Genomic DNA, 18,003 nt, shown 5'->3' with positions numbered 1-18,003 from the left:
ATTTAACAAATCTTCAAAATACAGTATTTTAAATTGGTTTCCACTTAAAGAAACTTTAGGTATAATCAATTTACTATCAATTGCAATTTAAAAATTGTATTTATTTTAAAAATATAAAATATTGAATGATACATTGTTATGGTTTTTTATTATTTTAATATCCTTAAAATAACACTTCTTAAGACCAAGTGGAATCTTTAATCTATAAAAGGATAACATAAAATAATATAAAGATATATTTTGTAAAGCAATCTGGATATGATGTTCTTATATTATTATAATGGTAATATATTGATAAAATGCTATATAAGTTCATCGGATCTTATTTTTCAACGGTTCAGTGGATCTTTCTTTATGCTCTAAAATAACTTTTCGGGCTTGTGGCCAGGAATGGGGTCCTTGTAATCTGTACTGATATGGAAGACTCGGACCCATCAGAAGAGCCCAGAACAACTTGGGATCAGAAAAGAATAATCGCAAAAAATTTGGTTTGACCTTAATTTTCGTTGCTAAATCATCCAAATATTCGACGTAATCCACCTGAATGGAATGACGTTTTGAATTATAATAACGACGATCGATATCCGATATCATTTCTGTTATGTCTTTTTTCATTTCTTCTCTATCTGGAAGAAATACATTCTTTTTGAGAACTTCCACAAACCACCTGCATTGCATTTCAGAAATAGGAAATGCACCTCCGTAAGGCTGAAATAAACCAATGAATGCTAAAGTATTATGCTTTAAATGAGGAGGAAATATTAATTTGTACAAATGCACTCGATTATCTTTCGTATCAATTACGTCCTTATTTAAAAACGGAAACTTGATATCGTATCCTGTTGCTAAAATGACTTCATCCACTTCAGTGATCTCGTTGTCACCTTCAAAAATCACCCCATTACTTTCGAAACGTTGAATGTTTCCTTTGACAGTAACTGTTCCATTCAAGATTCTACTGGGTAATGCATCATTTGCAGTCGGATGTTGCTGGAAGACTCCATGTTTCGGCTTTAATTGATACATTCCGTGGTCAAATCTTATATTTAAATAGTGTCTCAGCACTATATCTGTTATGTTAAAAGGAACGAAATGTTTTAAAATAGCCAAAAAACGTGTTAGAAGAAATTCATCATTCGGTTTTCCGTATAATCCTACTCTTGGTAAAATCCAACATCCTCTTCGGGTACTCAAATAAACCTGGAAATTAAAAAATTAAGATTACAATTAAAATTATCAAATAAATAAAACCGAATTAATATTGGTTTGATTCTTATCATCAGATATCATATTATGGTAATTCTAAGCTATAATTAAGGACGAGTAGAGTTTCGTATTACTAACGAAAAATCACGAGACTCCGGAATTAAAACCAAATTCTCATAGAAGTTTGATAATTAGGGGTTGTACATCCACCTGGCTGACGGCACCAGCTAGCTACATGACAGAGTCTTAGACTCCTAAAGGACACTTAGGAAGGCCCTGCATTTGGTTGACTTGGAAAGGCCCTCCAAGCTGGCCTCATTTAGGTGCTAGACTAGTGAAGAAAATCTGGAAAACTGCGCGGCCAGCCCGTTATGAGACAAGAACCCACGACTAGTGTTCAGTGTTTTTATTCACTCAGCCATTGATGGGCACCATAATGTAGATTATTTCAAATTCTAATTTTAAAAAAATGAATTGTCTTAGTTTAATATTTTTAATATTATATTAGTAAACGAGGAAGGTAATGTTGCCAACTAATTAGTCAATATTATTGTTTTAAGACTCGTTACTTTAAATACTTATTTAAATACTAATTAAAATTTTATGACTTAAAATACCAAATTAGTTTTCCTCGATGAAGTACTGTACATACCACAAACCTTCAAATGTACAGTACACCATTGAAGGTCTTACCTTATTTAATTAGCTTTAGTGTATTTTAAAGTTAATAAAATACAGGAAATTTTCGACAATAGTTTATAATTAAAAATTTCACATATACATTTACCTGCAAATTTCCTAATTTCTTAAAAATACCAGTATTAACTTTCTCACTTGATCTACTTGAGAAATAAATCAAGGTTAAACATATTAATATATTTAATCGTTTTATGATATAGTATAATAGTATTTGGACGTTTTAAGGATTTAAAATTGTCACAAGTTATGTTTAGACTTAATACAATACTTAATACTCTTCACATAAAATAACCAGAAATATTTGAATACAAAACGAGACACCATCGATGAAAACAAATGTTCATTACTTGTATTAGTATTATTTAAATTATACGGCATATTAATTAGATAAAGTACAAATTATAAAGCTTTAAAAATATATAATTCTTTCTTAATATAAAAGCAAAACCAAAAATTCTTTCATTAATTATTAATAAAATAATTCATATGTAAGAATATATGAGGAAAAATCTCTTAGAAAAAACAATCACTTATTAATTGCTGGTAATACAATTTACATATATTTCTAATTATCCATTTTAATACACTGTATCTGGCTAAATTTTTATAAAATTATAAAGTTTTAACTAATAAATACGTAGTTTCTTTCAAATTTTCTTGTAGCTGTACAGATATATATAAAGAGATTGAATTAGTATGCTGTATTTATATCCTTTAATAAGAAGCTTATTATTTTTATTTTACAGTTATTAAATTATGAAGAACTCTAACAGACTATAAAGTTTTCTTGTTAAAAATCATTCTTTGAAAATTATCAATGTATTAAATGCTTAAAAGTAGTAACTTTTTAAATTTTTATGAAACTTATACAAATTATAAAAAAATGCTTTTTGTAAAGTACAATATAAAATATGACTTAAAATACGGCAATTCTTATCTATTTTATTATAAAACTAAGAATAGTTTATATATTATTATCAGTTTATAAAGTTGTAAAGTATATAAAATTGAACTAACTTTGTCAGCTACGTTGCTGGTTTCCACAGCGGCATCCACGCCAGAATTACCGACTCCAACTACGACAACCTTCTTATCTTCGAATTCATTTGGTCTTTTATAACTGTGCGTATGAGTTATTCTTCCTTGAAATTTTTCTTGGCCTTCAAATTTTGCTGTGTTAGGATATGCGTGATGTCCCGAACAAATCATAACTGCATCAAATATCTCTACGTTTTCTTCTCCACTTTGTAGATTTAATGTAGCCACTGTCCATTTTCCTGTTGTTTCGTAATCATCAAATTGTACGATCTTTTCTACTCTATGATAAAATTTGACATGGGGAATAAGGCTAAATTCTTCGGCATACATTTGTAAATATTTGTATGTTATTTTATTGTGCATATAATTAGGAAATTCTTTGGGAGGAGGGAAATCGCTGAAAGCAATTAACGATTTGCTTACATTAATGACCGTAGATTTTGCTACTGATGGTATACCCTCCATAGTTTCTTCTCTATATTTCCATATTCCACCAATGTTTTTGTCTTGCTCGTAGCATACGACATCGATAGAACTTTCCTTGCAGGTTTTAATTGCCGCAAGACCCGACACTCCACAACCGACTACGCAAACCTTCATGTTTCTTAGTCTCTCAAAGAAATCACGTATATGACAAATTACTTCAAATGAATATCTATTTTCTTACACGTAAAAACTATAAACACAGTAACATCCAATCAACAATGATTTTTTGAGATGGGCGTGAACAAGTGGAAAAGAGGAAAAATTGATTAAGGGAATTTCAAAGAGCTACGACGATTTCGAGGAAAAAATCGGGATAAAGTTTTTACACTAGCATTTTTAGTATGTCTATTTTTATGTTACTAATAATGCAAATTAATTAATATTTTAAATTACTTTAATTCATTTTAAGACCAGCTAATAATTCAGCAGCATTGAAGCGAATACGGGTTTCGCCTCAAATACATTGCTTTTTAAGTCTGTTTTGAGTGGCATACAGAACCAAATTCTGATTTTTAATGCTGTTCTCTATGCTTTTTATGCTTTGCTTTATAATGACAATTTTCCCATTGGTTTCGTCAATAATAATCATTTATAAGACCTATTCTTATTGGCGAAATCAACTGAAAACGAATCGGTATTCATGTGCTGTATTTATTAAAAACTTTTCAATCTTTCTTTTCTTTTGGTGTTTCCTTTGATGGGCCATTTTACTTTCCCGGCTATTATGTATACATAACAAAAGAAAGTAATGGAATTGTGTCAAATTTGACTTTCTGAGTTTTTTGCAAATCTCCACGTTTTGAGACCCCTGAACCCCCAAAAATGTCAAAGAAACGTAAAAAAATTTTGTGGATATATAGGGCCTATGTATGTGTGTGTGTTGGCATCTATTTCGCGTAATATCTCAGGATGGGGTGAAAATAAAGAAACGAAATTCGGTATGGTAGCATGTATGTAAAGGGCATTGACGATATTAAATTATTGTTATGAAAGGTCAAGGGGATGGAGAGATAGAGGGTTGTCACGTGATATGTCTCGCGAAAGGTCAGACGTAATGAAGATTTTACTTGTTAGCATTTATAGTGTTTTATAAAACTCATCTTTACCCCAAAAATTGAGTCTTTTGCTATTTTCTAATATTTAAAAACATATAAAGATTTTATGATAAAACCTCATAACAGATGGTGCCACATATGATTTTAGATATTTATTTTGATTAATAATACAAATGTTATTTTTAAAATAAAATCTCATAAAAGCCGGGAAAGTTACGCAACTCGTTGCTAGAATTTTTAAAAATAGAACATAAAACATATTTGACATTTTATTTTTAAAATTTATATAGTATTTAAAACATTCTTTAAAGATTAAAGAAATATTGTTAGTTAATATTAACAGTTATTTGTTTATAAATGCTAAATTATACATATGTATGGAAAATAACAGATTGTTTATTATTGTACTGAATATATTCACAGAGAATATTTAATATATACTTTTAAATGGAGACTAATTTTTCCGTTTACGTTGATATGTAATATATTGAATTGTATAGTAAATGTCATCAAGTGGACTCTCCGTCGGCTTTATTCTTTTTTTTACATGCCCTTTCAAGAAGCTGAAGTGCTGGATTTGCGGATGCTCCTTTTCTTGGGATCAACAAGTTCTAACTTCCGAGGATCACCTCACATATCTGAAATGAAGTTTTCTTTACAAACAGTAAATTGGTTTCTTGAATATAATACATTTCATATGCCATATTTGCCATATTTGGTACCCAGTTTGTAAAGGTTTTTATCTTTAACCGCAACAACGACACCTAAAATATTTTTTTTCGATTGAAAACATTAATTATTCGTTTGGCGATTAATAAAAACATCACCGTTGTATAGTAGAAGTGAGAAAAATGCGAATATGTAAGATAGAACACGTTATTTAGTTTTTTCCGAGAATATTTGGAAATGTCAACCATTAATGCGTTGTGAAACTTTATTACCTTAATTATAGTCTTTCAAAGTCATTTTTCACCAAATTGTAAGGGGAAGTTGTGAAATAAATAGGAGGGGTATATATAACATTATTTTCAGCTGTTCAGTAAAGTATAATTAGTAAAAGCATAGCAGTTCCTGTTTAGAAGTAAACTTTCATACAAGTTTCATATTTAATATATGAATCTGGCTCGTAGACAACTGAATCAATTTATTGTCGTGTGAATAAAGATATTTACAGTTACATTTCACTTCATTTGGATTTTATTAATTTAAAAATCCTCTCTCATAGACCTACAATATCAATATTCAATTTTCTTATTGGTAATTAAAACTGAAATTACTACTCAAATGTACAATAATTTCGGTTTTAATTGTCAATATATATATATAAGTAAAATTAAAGTATTAAATCAAAATCAAAACACCACTCAAAATTTTAATTAGTAATCGCTACACGGACTTCATCATATTTTAAATTTTCAGACATATTGATAGTATTTTTGTAAATCCCCAATTCTTTAATTGTATTGTTGAACATATTTGCAAGCATTTCAATGCTTATTTTCTAAACTGTCTCTTTGATTTGATTTCACATATCTCGTAGACGTCGTTAATGTCAATACATTTCATTCTTTTGACGCAATAATACATTCTTGAACATTCATAGTGTATACACGAGGAAATACTGTATAATAACTTATACAGTATTTCCTCGATTAAACCCCGGGGTTCAAAAGTGCCGTTAAAAATAAACTTCGGTGTCAAGTAAACCCTGGTTTGAAAAGCAAGGGAAAGCACTGTATAGATTAGTTTACAGTCACAGGTAAGGAGTTAAACCCCCGGGGTTATTCTCACGTTTTAAAAATACACTCCTACGTGTTTAATAAAGAAAATATGGTATATATATTATCTTTCAGTCAAGTTTTTGACAATTCTCACTTAATTTTAGGTATATGAATGTAATTTATTTATTGTATTTAAAACTTTTTAAAACTTGAAAGTATTAATATAGATTTTAAGAACAAAGTTCGAATAAAAGCGATTAGGAGACAAAATCATTTTCAAAACCAAAAATAAAGTTATTCATCCTCTCACGTGATTAAATCTTCAATATATATTAAGTCATTCGTGCCATTGTAAGCAGTTTATGATTTCGATTTGATCTTTCTTAATGCTGGATAATACACCCGTTTAAAAGTAAGTTTACCTTTTTCATTGTTCCTTTCTCTATTCTGATTACTTTTATATTTTATTAATTCTTCATTTAATAATTTTATATTGAATATATTATATTAAATTTCAAGAACAATATTTAATTTTTAAAATTTCCTAAATTTTAGATGATGAATTGGTTTTTAATATTATTTTATTTGGCAACTGCTACTGCTGCTCCTTTTAGAACTGAATTAGACTTTTTCTGGAATAAATATAAAGTAATGTATAACACTAGTAACTGTAAATATTTATATAATGTTATTTTTAGTAATAAAATTAATTATAAATTTTATTTACAGTTGCAATTTAATAAACATTATAACTGGATGGAAGAAGCTGCACGTCGTTTGATTTGGGAGCAAAACTTAGATATGATCAATAGGCACAATTTAGAAGCTGATTTAGGGATGCATTCCTACTGGCTTCAAATTAATCATCTCTTCAGATATGGTAATTTTATTTTATTTTTTTATATTGATATATGTAAATCATTGTTACTTTTTTAAAATGTAAATTACATTGAAAATTCTTAGTTCAATTACATTAATATCATATATATTATTCACCTACAGAATCACGTACGATTTAACTGCAAATTAAATAAGTCAGCACTTAGCAATTCTGATGATTTCAGTTCAAGTTTTATTCCTCCATCCAATATTAAAACTCCGGATGAAATCGATTGGAGAAAGAAAGGTTACGTTACTGAAGTCAAAAATCAAGTAAGTCACAAAATGCTACTTATTGATAAACTTTTCAATTATTTATTGCATATTTAATATAATAACTTAACGAAAAGTTAATACATGAGCCGTTAAAAGTGAAATGGCGTGTCCCTTTTCACACCTACATTAAGAAATTTAGACCTAAAGTTAAGTGATTTTATTATTAAGTGCTTTTATCAGTGGGTAAGTAATGTAAATATTCCTGTTTATTTACGAATATGTAAATAATGCGTTCAGGAAGTAAAAGTCAGCAATAACAGAGCGTATTGGAAAAACTGACTACACCACTTTCGCTTTCAACGGTTCATATTATTTGATATTTTCACTGCTCTTCTACTGTCCTATTATTTAAAGAATTTCGTGCACAAAATTTTATATATCTCACGATATTTTTACTTTTACTAAGATAAGTGAAAGTATCGATGACGCTCGGTCTATTGGTAAATGTGGGAGACGAAGACAATCCTTAGGTCAGGCTGTGGAGCTCAGCAGAGCACCTCGGGCCGTGATGACAGACGGATTGTAAGGGCTGCACTACAGAACAGACGTATCACACGGCAGCAGTTATAGAGGGATGTGACGAGAACAAATGATTCCGTGAGAACAATATCCTATCGGTTACACGAAGATGGACCGTAGTTCAGATGCCCATTAGTATCCTTGACTCTTGAACATTGTCAGGAGTGTCTTGTTTGGTTTCGGCTGACCTGCCATGTGAATAACAAAGTGATGAGTCCTACTTCTTCCCGAATAACGATGATAGAAGAAGGAGTGTGGCGTAGACTTCTGGAGCGAACCAATTCTCACAAAGTACGTTTCCGTCATAGTGGTTCAATTTCCCGGCATTATGGTTTAGGGAACTATCAGCTACGATGCCAGTGGTTTTCCAAGGCTCTAATTGTCCGATACGTTTCGGATGTGTTGCAGCCTGTATTGCTTCCTTTATGCAAAAGGCACCATGAGCATGTAAGACGTGTAATGGCACAGAATTTATTTCTAGAGAACTTCAGAAATTAATATTAACAAATCTAATTTTAAAGAAAAGTTATTCAAGTTATCAGATTATTACAATTTTTTAATAACATTTAGGGAGAGTGTGGATCTTGTTGGGCTTTTTCTGCAACTGGTTCCTTAGAGGGGCAGACGAAGAGAAAAACAGGAACTCTGACTTCATTAAGTGAGCAGAATTTAGTAGATTGTTCCAGATCTGAAGGTAAGTTAATAATTAATTATAATTTTTTTAATATTATACAATATATATCAGATTAGGCCTACATAAATTGTATTTTTGCTTATGTAGAAATTTTCTCTAAGAATTAATCTCAAAATTTTAAAAGAAAAATAAAATACAATACTGAAACCTCGTATACAGATTTATTTCGATGAAGTTAAACGGGTATAACTTTATCGAAATGAATAAAGAAATATTTAAAATGAACTTCCAATTATCCCAAATTGAAACCAACGATATATTTCTGTTTGATTTTTTTAATTTTTTCATCTCAGGAAACGAAGGTTGTAATGGAGGTTTAATGACTCTGGCGTTTGTTTACGTTATGAGAAACCATGGCTTAGATACTGAAGAATCATATCCGTACAAAGGAATAGTAAGTAATTACTTTTAAGAAATGAAAGAAACTTCTGATAATTTAATTAACTCTATTATCAAAACATATTAAATTTATTTTCTGATCATTACGTATGCTTTATGTAATCTGTATTTGTATAAATCTATGTACTCAAGAGGACAAAGGGGACATATACAACTCCTTAATAAATACTCGATAGTTAAATAAATTTATTTATTTTCTTTTGTAGGATGAACGTTGTCATTTCAAGAATTCAACCATAGGAACAACGTGCAAACATTACGTAAAAATTTCATCTGGTAATGAAGATGATCTGAAGAAAGCTGTAGCAACAGTAGGACCGATATCAGTAGCGATCCACGCTGATAATAAATTTATGCATTATAAGTTCGTTACAATATAATTACTATTTAAAGTAATAATGAATATTACGTTAAAACACAATAATTTTTTTCTATTTTTGTTTTTTATAGATCTGGTATATATGATAATCCTCGCTGTAAAGCCAGAGATTTCAATCATGGAGTGTTGGTTGTAGGATATGGATCACAGGATGGAAAGGATTATTGGATTGTTAAAAATAGGTAGGCTTAATAATACAAATGCTGGTGTTTTTTTTAAAAATATATATTATTTTAAATTTTCATTATTAATATTGATTTTTTTAGTTGGGGAAAAGATTGGGGTATGGAAGGATACATTTTAATGGCAAGAAATAAGAAAGATCAATGTGGCATCGCGAAGTTTGCAAGCTATCCAATCGTATAATTATTATGTAATAAAAATGGTGTTAAAATAGTAATAGTAATGAAGTAATATTTTTCTAATAAATTAGTTTATAGTACTGCTCGTTTTGGTTTCAATTTACGGGTGTATTATTTTTGTACACATTAAAAAGTATTTTCTGTTTATTTATAATGATATATTTTAAAATATTTCAATAAAAATTCACTTATATAAACATAAAAAAGTAATTGTGTAATACAACAATCCGTTTATTTATGCGAATTCACCTTATCGTGTTGTTTATTCGTCGCGAATATCACTATGCTGAATTGTTGTGTAATTGGGTTTAATGCTAGTTCATTCAAGAACAATGTTTCCCAAAATGGTTCCTACAGACCCCTGGGGGTTCTTGGAATCGACGGTGGAGTCCGTGGCAAATTAAAATTAATTTGGGGGTGCGTGGAAGACGTCGGGGGATCCGCGATAGGTTTAATAAAAAGTAAAATGATTGAGATTTATTTTCATTATTATGAAAGTTAAAAATAAATAGTAATAAATAAATTGGTAGTCATTTTTAAGTCATGAGTAAAATATAAGTATAGATTATTACATAAAATACAAATAATGATTAGCATTACACGGTGGGAATACTAGCTAAAGCTTGCTCATTCTGAAAATGGGCTCTGTGCTTCATTTATTGCATACATTATGACATTTTAGAATTTATTATGATTTAATTTAATACAATGATAATTCTGATTTAATATAAATTTGAATCAAAAAATCCAAATTTATATTAAATTCCTAAACTACTTTGCATGTTAATGCGTCGTTTAACATCATGTGGATATGTAAATTACTCGTACGTTTCTCCGGAGATGCGATGCACAATATACCTACATACTTTAATGTTAACGGTAATTGTTCTTTTCAATATGTTTTGTTCTTTCTCGAGTGCACGTGGATTTCACAATTGCCAAAAGACGAAGAAACTGCAATTAGTTTTTTCCAAGCTAAAGGTGCCTTACGTGCCGAAAGTCTTTGTTCGAGAAGTCACAAAATGAATTTGTATTTTACTACTTCCGAAGTACCAAAATGGAGATGCAACATTCATTCGTCGTGAAAAGAAAGGTTTGCGAAGTCAAAACTGGTTGGAAGGATCCCGTATTTCTTTTTTGACCTCTCTTCGATTTATTTCTGGTGACAAAATTCTACAGAAGTTTAATTCAAAACTACTACAGTTAGGAACTAATCCCAATACGACTGTCGTTTGGAATAATTATATAAGTGAGGTATGTGCCATTTCATTAATTTCTCGACCTGCAGTAAAAATTGGCGGTTCAAACAAAGTTGTAGAGGTGAACGAATATCTATTTACACGCAGAAAACATTTTTTTTTTTCCCCGCAGTAGTGGGGGCTGAATTAGGTTAAATTAATGTTACCCTTGGTTCCAAAATGGCGGCTCGTCTCTGATTCCAGCAAACAGAAGAAACAGTGGGGGATGCACGTTCTAACCTAACCTATTCTAATTACCGTAATTATTACCAACAAACTTATTAGAATAGGTTAGGTTAGGTTAGGTTAGAACGTGCGTCCCCACTGTTTTCTTTCTTCTGTTTCCTTGAATCAGAGACGAGCCGCCATTTTGGCACCATAGGTAACATTAACCCTGAATTCAAGCTCCGAATGACACGATTTCGACCTTAACAGAGCTGTAGAGCATATTGATAGGGACAAAAATGTCAAAGGAACCATACCTGTACGGGTGATCCTTCGCGAGATAAAGACCCCAAAAATGGTTCTATGTGAATTTTTTGAGACCCTCAAAAATGGGGTAAAATTTGGTAGTGAAAATTGTTTTTTTCATTCTCTAATTAACAGCGAGATTTACTATTTATCTTTTAATTAGAAGATTCAAGTTCATAAAGTAATTGTGCATATTTATTAATAATTTACCCAACTGTCTTCGTAAATTCCATAACTTATTAATAAGTCCAGAAAACTTGCAATTTATGCATCAATAAAACAAATATAATTTTTCTATAACTTTATTATACTGCATTTACAAATACATATTGATAACAAAATTATATATAAACAAAAATTATATGTATATTATCCGCTAATTTATGATAAATGTGTTTTTATAATCTACAAATATATAGCACAAAAAACGATTCACGGATTCTAACATTAGAATATTACGAAAATTGCAATTCAAATTCTTGGAATAAGCATTATTAACATGCTAATTTTATAGTTAGCGGCACGTACTATTAGTATTCTGTTCTTTGTGTGTTAAGACACAGTAATTAAGCATAAAGAATCATTTTCAAGAATTTATTTAAACTCTTATATTTTAATGTACGTATGAATCGAATCATATTTTGATTTTTATTCCGAATTTTTAACGTTACGAATACCAAAAACGAAAACATAATGGAAAGAAGAAGTATAATTTTCTTTTTTCTTAAATTTTTTTATTGTCAACGTTATAACGAGTCCTAAGTGGAACCAAAACACGTTGGTCAAATGATAAAATTGCCTCCCTTGCTCTGGACCAAGCGTGAGTTCCTTGTAATCTGTATTGATAAGGAAGACACGGGCCAAATAATAATTTCTTAAAAAGTATAGGATCTGTCCAAAGAAGTTTCATTATATTGGGTTTTACTCCAATTAACGTAGCTATCTCATCCAAATAATCAATATAAAATACATTAATGTTATGTCTTTCCGAAATATAAAATAATTGTTTCTGAATTTGAAATTGTTTTAGTATATCGTCCTTCATTTTTTTCGAGGTTGGTAATAATATCTTTTTGTTTAACACGTCAATAAAATATCTGCATTGTATTTCCCCGATAACAGGATATCCGCCTATAACAGATACACAACCAATTATTCCCAACGTTGGGAATTTCAAATCGGGTGGGAATATGTATTTATATAATTCTATATGGTTGTTATCAATTTTTATATTTTTTAAAAATGGATACTTTATTTTATAACCGGTAGCCATAATTACTTGGTCCACTTGTACGGATTCTCCATTTTCAAAGATGACTCCATTCTCTGAAAACTTCTCTATATTTCCTTTAATTTTTATTCTTCCTGACAGTATTCTGCTCGGTAGAAAGTCATTGACTGTTGGAAACTGGTTCATAACTCCATGGGAAGGTGTAAGTTGATACATTTCGTGATTAAACCACTTATTAAAATTTCTCTCCATATACCAACACGAGAGATTTAATGGGAGATAACGAAACAACGTAAATAACAATCGATTTATAAAATTAATATCGTATGGAATTCCGTATTCTTCTGTTCTTTTCCAAAGCCAAAATCCTCGTCTTGTACTCAGATACGTCTGCAAAATATAAGTTAAATAGAACACCATTAATTAAAACGAATTATGTGCTATATTTTAAGACAGGGAGGAATATAATAAATAAACGATCTCGGGAATGAAATGAAGCGAGGATCATTCATATTACTGCTTTTTTCAGGTAATTGTATATTGAAAAAGAAAAGTAGACATCAAATATAATATAGTTTCGATGATGTATTTATCGAATAAAAGCAAGGAAATGTTATAAAATATAATTTATAATATTTATTAAATTATAGATTTCTCACATATATTAAAACTAAATTTTTATATTCGTAGATTATTTATCTATTAGTTCAACGGTTAATGTTGCCCTTGGTGCCAAGATGGCGGCTTTTCTCCGATTCCAGCAAGGAAACAGTGGGAAGCACGTTCTAACCTAACCTAACCTATTCTAATAATTTGGTTGCTAATAATTATGGTAATTTATTAGAATAGGTTAGGTTACAACGTGCATCCCACTGTTTCCTTGCTGGAATAAGAGACGAGCCGCCATCTTGGCACCAAGGGTAACATTAATCAATTCATCATAGATTCGATGTGATAAATACTTAGTTTTTCCTCGAAAAATATTTTTATACAGAAACACGTTACGCCTTATTAATTAAAATGAAAAAATATATAAAATCTAGAGATTGAACCCATGTAAAAGTTAAGAAAGAAAATAAACTAGATAGGTGTTAAGCACAACTAAACGTCATTTATTCAAAACATCAGGTTTCTTTCATTCAATATATTATACTAGAGCAATACATTATTTTCAAGGTTTGTGTTAAACTTATTTTGATACAGATTTATTGCTTACTTGCATACAGCATGGGCGTCGCTTTTCTTTTATTGTAATAAGCTTCTCTGTTCTTCGTCGTAGTGATTCTAATCAATTATTTAAAGCGCTCGGCTTTGTTCTCGAGCAACAAAGCATTAAAAAAATCACGAAAACAATTACAGTACTTAGTAGGAATTTTTTACTAATATTTTTGTTTAAGTTAAGGATCTCTCGAGGTCCTCCTCGGGAAGGTAAGCTGCGAGTTTTTCCCGGGTCCGAGGAAAATTTAGGGCCTGTAGTGGTTCCTACCCTTATAAATTAATATATTTTTTGTTTTACTAACAAAAAGTAAAAGCTTTAAGACTGGTTTTTATTGGTAAAGAAACACGCAAAATATTTTCATTGATAAATTATTTCTTTTGTCAAATAGAACAAAAAGTAGTTTTTTTAAAATTAAACTAGTATCATTTACATCATCAGTTTTTAAATTATAAAATTTTATAAAGTTTAAGTTACAATATAAATTCGAAATCAATAAAAAGTAAATATTGATTAATCAACGATCACTTTATGACTGCCGAGAAACATTTATTTAATTAAAATAATAACATTAGACTGTAAAACGATTAGTTAATAATTTTTGTTTTATTCCTTTCGAGATTTATTAGCATTAAAAAAGCGCTTAATTTTTATATTTAAAAACTCTTATAATGCTATTAAATTTCAGTGATTGATTAAAAGTCGAGGGACGAGAAAATAAAGGCAGTCGCTTGTCATATCTCAAGTGTGATAGGACTTAATGCTGACTTTACTCGTTATTAACATTTACAATTATTTTTTAAATAAAACCTATCCCTACACTCAAAATTAAAATTTTGCCATTTTATAATAGTTAAAACTATAAAAAGTTTTTAAAAATATATAACAGATGGCGCTACGCACGCGGTTTTAAATGTTGTCGGGAAAGTTAAGCAACTCTCTGCTGGATTTTTTTACATTTATTGTTATAAAGTATTACATTTAAAATTTTATTATTAAAATTTGTTCTCCTACAGTCAGATGAACAGAAATTTTTTTACAGGCCAAAAAAAGAAACAATTAAGCCTACATCACTTATTTTTCGAAAACAATGAAACGTTGATTACAGCTGAAAAAGTATTCTTTTTTGAAGGATAAATTATCTTAAAGACATTTTTAATTTTGATCAAACAAAAAGAAGTTGAGTTGTAAGTGAAATGTATGAATAATTCTTTTGATAGAAGAGCAATTTTATATAATTTCTTAAAATTGTTTTCTTGTATTCATGTAGGACTACTTTAATTGATAACATTGCATATTATTGTTACATTAGTAACAAATACTAACTTTTATTAATAATTTCATTTCATTTATTAAATACTTTTAAAAATATTAATACTTGATCATTATATACGAGGTAATTAAGTAAATTGATGGTTCAGTTAAAGGTTAAAATGTTCATTTGTTTAGTATGAAAACAGAAATGGAATCAAGGACTTTTAAATACAGATTTTTTATCTAATGCACGTTCCTCTGTCAAGGGACGTTATTTATTAAAGTTTGTTCTTACATAGTTTTTATTATAAATTTATATTAATAGCTTACGTTAAAACATAATTCAAAACTGAAAACATTCTACAAGTAAACAGGAAATTTTCACACCTTTATTGCCTTGATTTTTTTTTTTTTCCTTCCTAAATTATCTTTAAATTCTATACATTATAATTTTACTTTCTAAATTATGTATAGTATAGGAAAATTTTATAATAATGAATATATTTTTTTTTAAATTATTCTTACACAATATAATTTTTACAAATAAAATTGTTTACCTTTTCGGCAACGTAACTCAAATCGACAGCCGTATCAACGGCAGAATTTCCTGCTCCGACTACTAAAACTTTTTTATTTTCGTATTGTTGCGGGTCTTTAAATTCGTGATTATGGATAATACTACCAGAAAATTTCTCTTGATCTCGAAACTCGATTCTGTTGGGATATCCGTGATGACCCACGCAAACCATAACGGCATTTACTTCGTCGAAAAAGTCCATTTCGTTTGCTTCGTTAACGATCTTTATTCTCCATTTTCCGCTTTCATCATAATCGACTGCGGGTATAACTTCTGTTACTCGATGCTGAAATTTGATATAAGGTAACAGATTAAAGTTTTCAGCATAAAGTTTGAGATATTGTAACATTTCCGTGTGATGCATGAAATTTGGAAAATATTCCGGTGGTGGAAAATCACTATATGCCATAATTTCTTTGCTGATGTTAAGGATGGTGGATTTGGCAACCGAACCCATCCCTTCGATTGCCTTCTCTTTGTAACACCATATTCCTCCGACGTCGGTGTTCCATTCGTAGCAGACCACTTTTAAATCATTTTCTAAGCAGGTTTTAATGGCTGCGAGTCCGCTCGCTCCCGCACCGATTACTGCCACTTTTTTCATCGTTCCCAGAAGCGCGAAACTATGCTTTTAAGGAAAAAGTTTCGATTAATGCGTAATATAAAACGCAGATTGAAGGACTCGTCTTCTTTTTTTAATTCCTACAAAAACCGGAAATACGAATTTAGCGCTTGCGTGGTTTATAAAAGTAGGTGTTCTTTAGACATCCTTAGGCTCATAGGATAAAGAAATGATTCTATCCCGTTTCTAATTGGATGTAATTCAGTAGGTATTTTCATGAACAATTCCAGAATATTTATGTTTTTGTAGTCTATTTATAATAGAGAGGTGCAATACTCTGTATTCTGTATTAATTAATACACTTACTATACTTCATAACAAGGCTTTAAATATCCTGAAATTTTGAGCTTTTCTTACGTTTTAAGAGAATTTTCAAATAGTTAAATATCTATTAAACATATACAGGGTGGGCCAGCGAAAACGAAACGGCAGAGTTATCGTGTTCGTCCAAGCAAATCGCTCGGACAGGTCGATTTTATTTTCAAGGGGGACATCTTTTGCCATAAAGTTTTTGCGATTCTGAATACAACAGACAACAAAAAATTTTAAAAAGTCTTTATTTTTTATTAACTAAACAAACATAATCGGGAAAAAAGTAACACAAACTATTAACAAACATTAAAAAAATCTTTTAAGCTAGACCGCATATGCAAGGAAAAAAATTAATAATAGTTTTTTTTAAACTCAACGGTGTATCGTCACAATTGTCGATATTGGTCAGATAATAACCCAAGCATATTTCATGAAGTTCATAGCCAAACTCCGCAAAGGCTAAATGTGTGAGCCGGAATCTTTGGAGATCGACTACTTGGCCCCATTTTCCTAGATGGTAATCAAATGGGAGAAAGTTATTTAGATTTACTTGAAAGCTTGTACTGTACTGTACAGTACATCCATTACTTGTTGATATAGTCGAACATGACGACCGATACTTAGACCTCCTTACTTTCCAACAAGATGGAGACCTCCCCATTATGCAAGACCAGTTACAGAGTCTTTGAACACGGCTTTTTCTGGGCATTGGATCGGACGTAGAAGTCCTTTTAGAATGGCCGGCTAGATCCCCAGATCTTAGTCCTCTTAGTTTTTAAATGTCCCCAAAGAAAAAAATCAAGATCTATGCAACCGAACCAGGATCTCTCGAAGATTTGCGACAAAGAATTATAGACGAGTGTTGTCAAATAACACCCGAAACTTTCCGAAGTGTAAGAAACCGTTGAGTACAATTTGTACTATTGTATGAAGGCTAGTGGTGCTCAATTCGAACATTTATTGAATACTTGATAACTCTTTCTTATGTTTGTTACTTTATTTGAAATAAATGTTTGTTTAGTTAATAAAAAATAAATGAGTTTTTTAAAAATTTTTTTGTTGTCTGTTGTATTCAGAATCGCAAAAACTTTATTTGAAAAGATGTCCCCCTTGAGAATAAAATCGACCTGTCCGAGCGATTTGCTTGGACGAACACGATAATTCTGCCGTTTTGTTTTCGTTGGCCCACCCTGTATATTTATACTATTTCTGGGAAGTTGTATATAAGTTAAGATTCATATATTTCTAATGACAAAGCTAAATCTTACTTAGCCATGTTTTTATACACGACTTCCGATTTACTGTCATTCATGAACTGTTATAAACACAAAAATCATATATTAGAAGAGATGTTTCAGTAACATGTTTT

General features: G+C 30.1%; 2 protein-coding genes and 1 pseudogene across 2 annotated transcripts; 1 reads left to right on the top strand and 2 right to left on the bottom strand.

The window, feature by feature from the left end:
• Positions 1-232: 232 nt before the first annotated feature.
• LOC136971375 (flavin-containing monooxygenase 5-like) lies at positions 233-3,750 on the bottom strand. Its single transcript, XM_067265820.1, has 2 exons — positions 2,923-3,750; positions 233-1,200 (listed from the first exon to the last, which is right to left on the bottom strand). The coding sequence occupies exons 1-2, from the start codon at positions 3,541-3,543 to the stop codon at positions 313-315; spliced, it is 1,509 nt and encodes a 502-aa protein (XP_067121921.1). The 5' UTR covers positions 3,544-3,750; the 3' UTR covers positions 233-312.
• A 2,657-nt stretch (positions 3,751-6,407) lies between these two features.
• LOC136971365 (cathepsin S-like) lies at positions 6,408-9,793 on the top strand (annotated as a pseudogene).
• A 2,289-nt stretch (positions 9,794-12,082) lies between these two features.
• Positions 12,083-16,315, bottom strand: LOC136971374 (flavin-containing monooxygenase 5-like). Its single transcript, XM_067265818.1, has 2 exons — positions 15,681-16,315; positions 12,083-13,043 (listed from the first exon to the last, which is right to left on the bottom strand). The coding sequence occupies exons 1-2, from the start codon at positions 16,302-16,304 to the stop codon at positions 12,147-12,149; spliced, it is 1,521 nt and encodes a 506-aa protein (XP_067121919.1). The 5' UTR covers positions 16,305-16,315; the 3' UTR covers positions 12,083-12,146.
• Between the last annotated feature and the right edge of the window lie 1,688 nt (positions 16,316-18,003).

This window comes from Centruroides vittatus, unplaced genomic scaffold (assembly GCF_030686945.1).
Source record: "Centruroides vittatus isolate TY-2023 unplaced genomic scaffold, ASM3068694v2 contig_2480, whole genome shotgun sequence".
In the NCBI taxonomy this organism is placed as follows: Eukaryota; Metazoa; Arthropoda; class Arachnida; order Scorpiones; family Buthidae; genus Centruroides; species Centruroides vittatus.
This window is presented reverse-complemented; position numbering and strand designations above follow the sequence as displayed.

Coding starts and splice junctions, on each gene's coding strand:
- LOC136971375 (XM_067265820.1), bottom strand. CDS start 3,543: ATGAAGGTTTGCGTAGTCGGTTGTGGAGTGTCGGGTCTTGCGGCAATT. Junction 1,201..2,922: donor CCAGCAACGTAGCTGACAAA/GTTAGTTCAATT, acceptor TTTAATTTCCAG/GTTTATTTGAGTACCCGAAG.
- LOC136971374 (XM_067265818.1), bottom strand. CDS start 16,304: ATGAAAAAAGTGGCAGTAATCGGTGCGGGAGCGAGCGGACTCGCAGCC. Junction 13,044..15,680: donor TGAGTTACGTTGCCGAAAAG/GTAAACAATTTT, acceptor TATATTTTGCAG/ACGTATCTGAGTACAAGACG.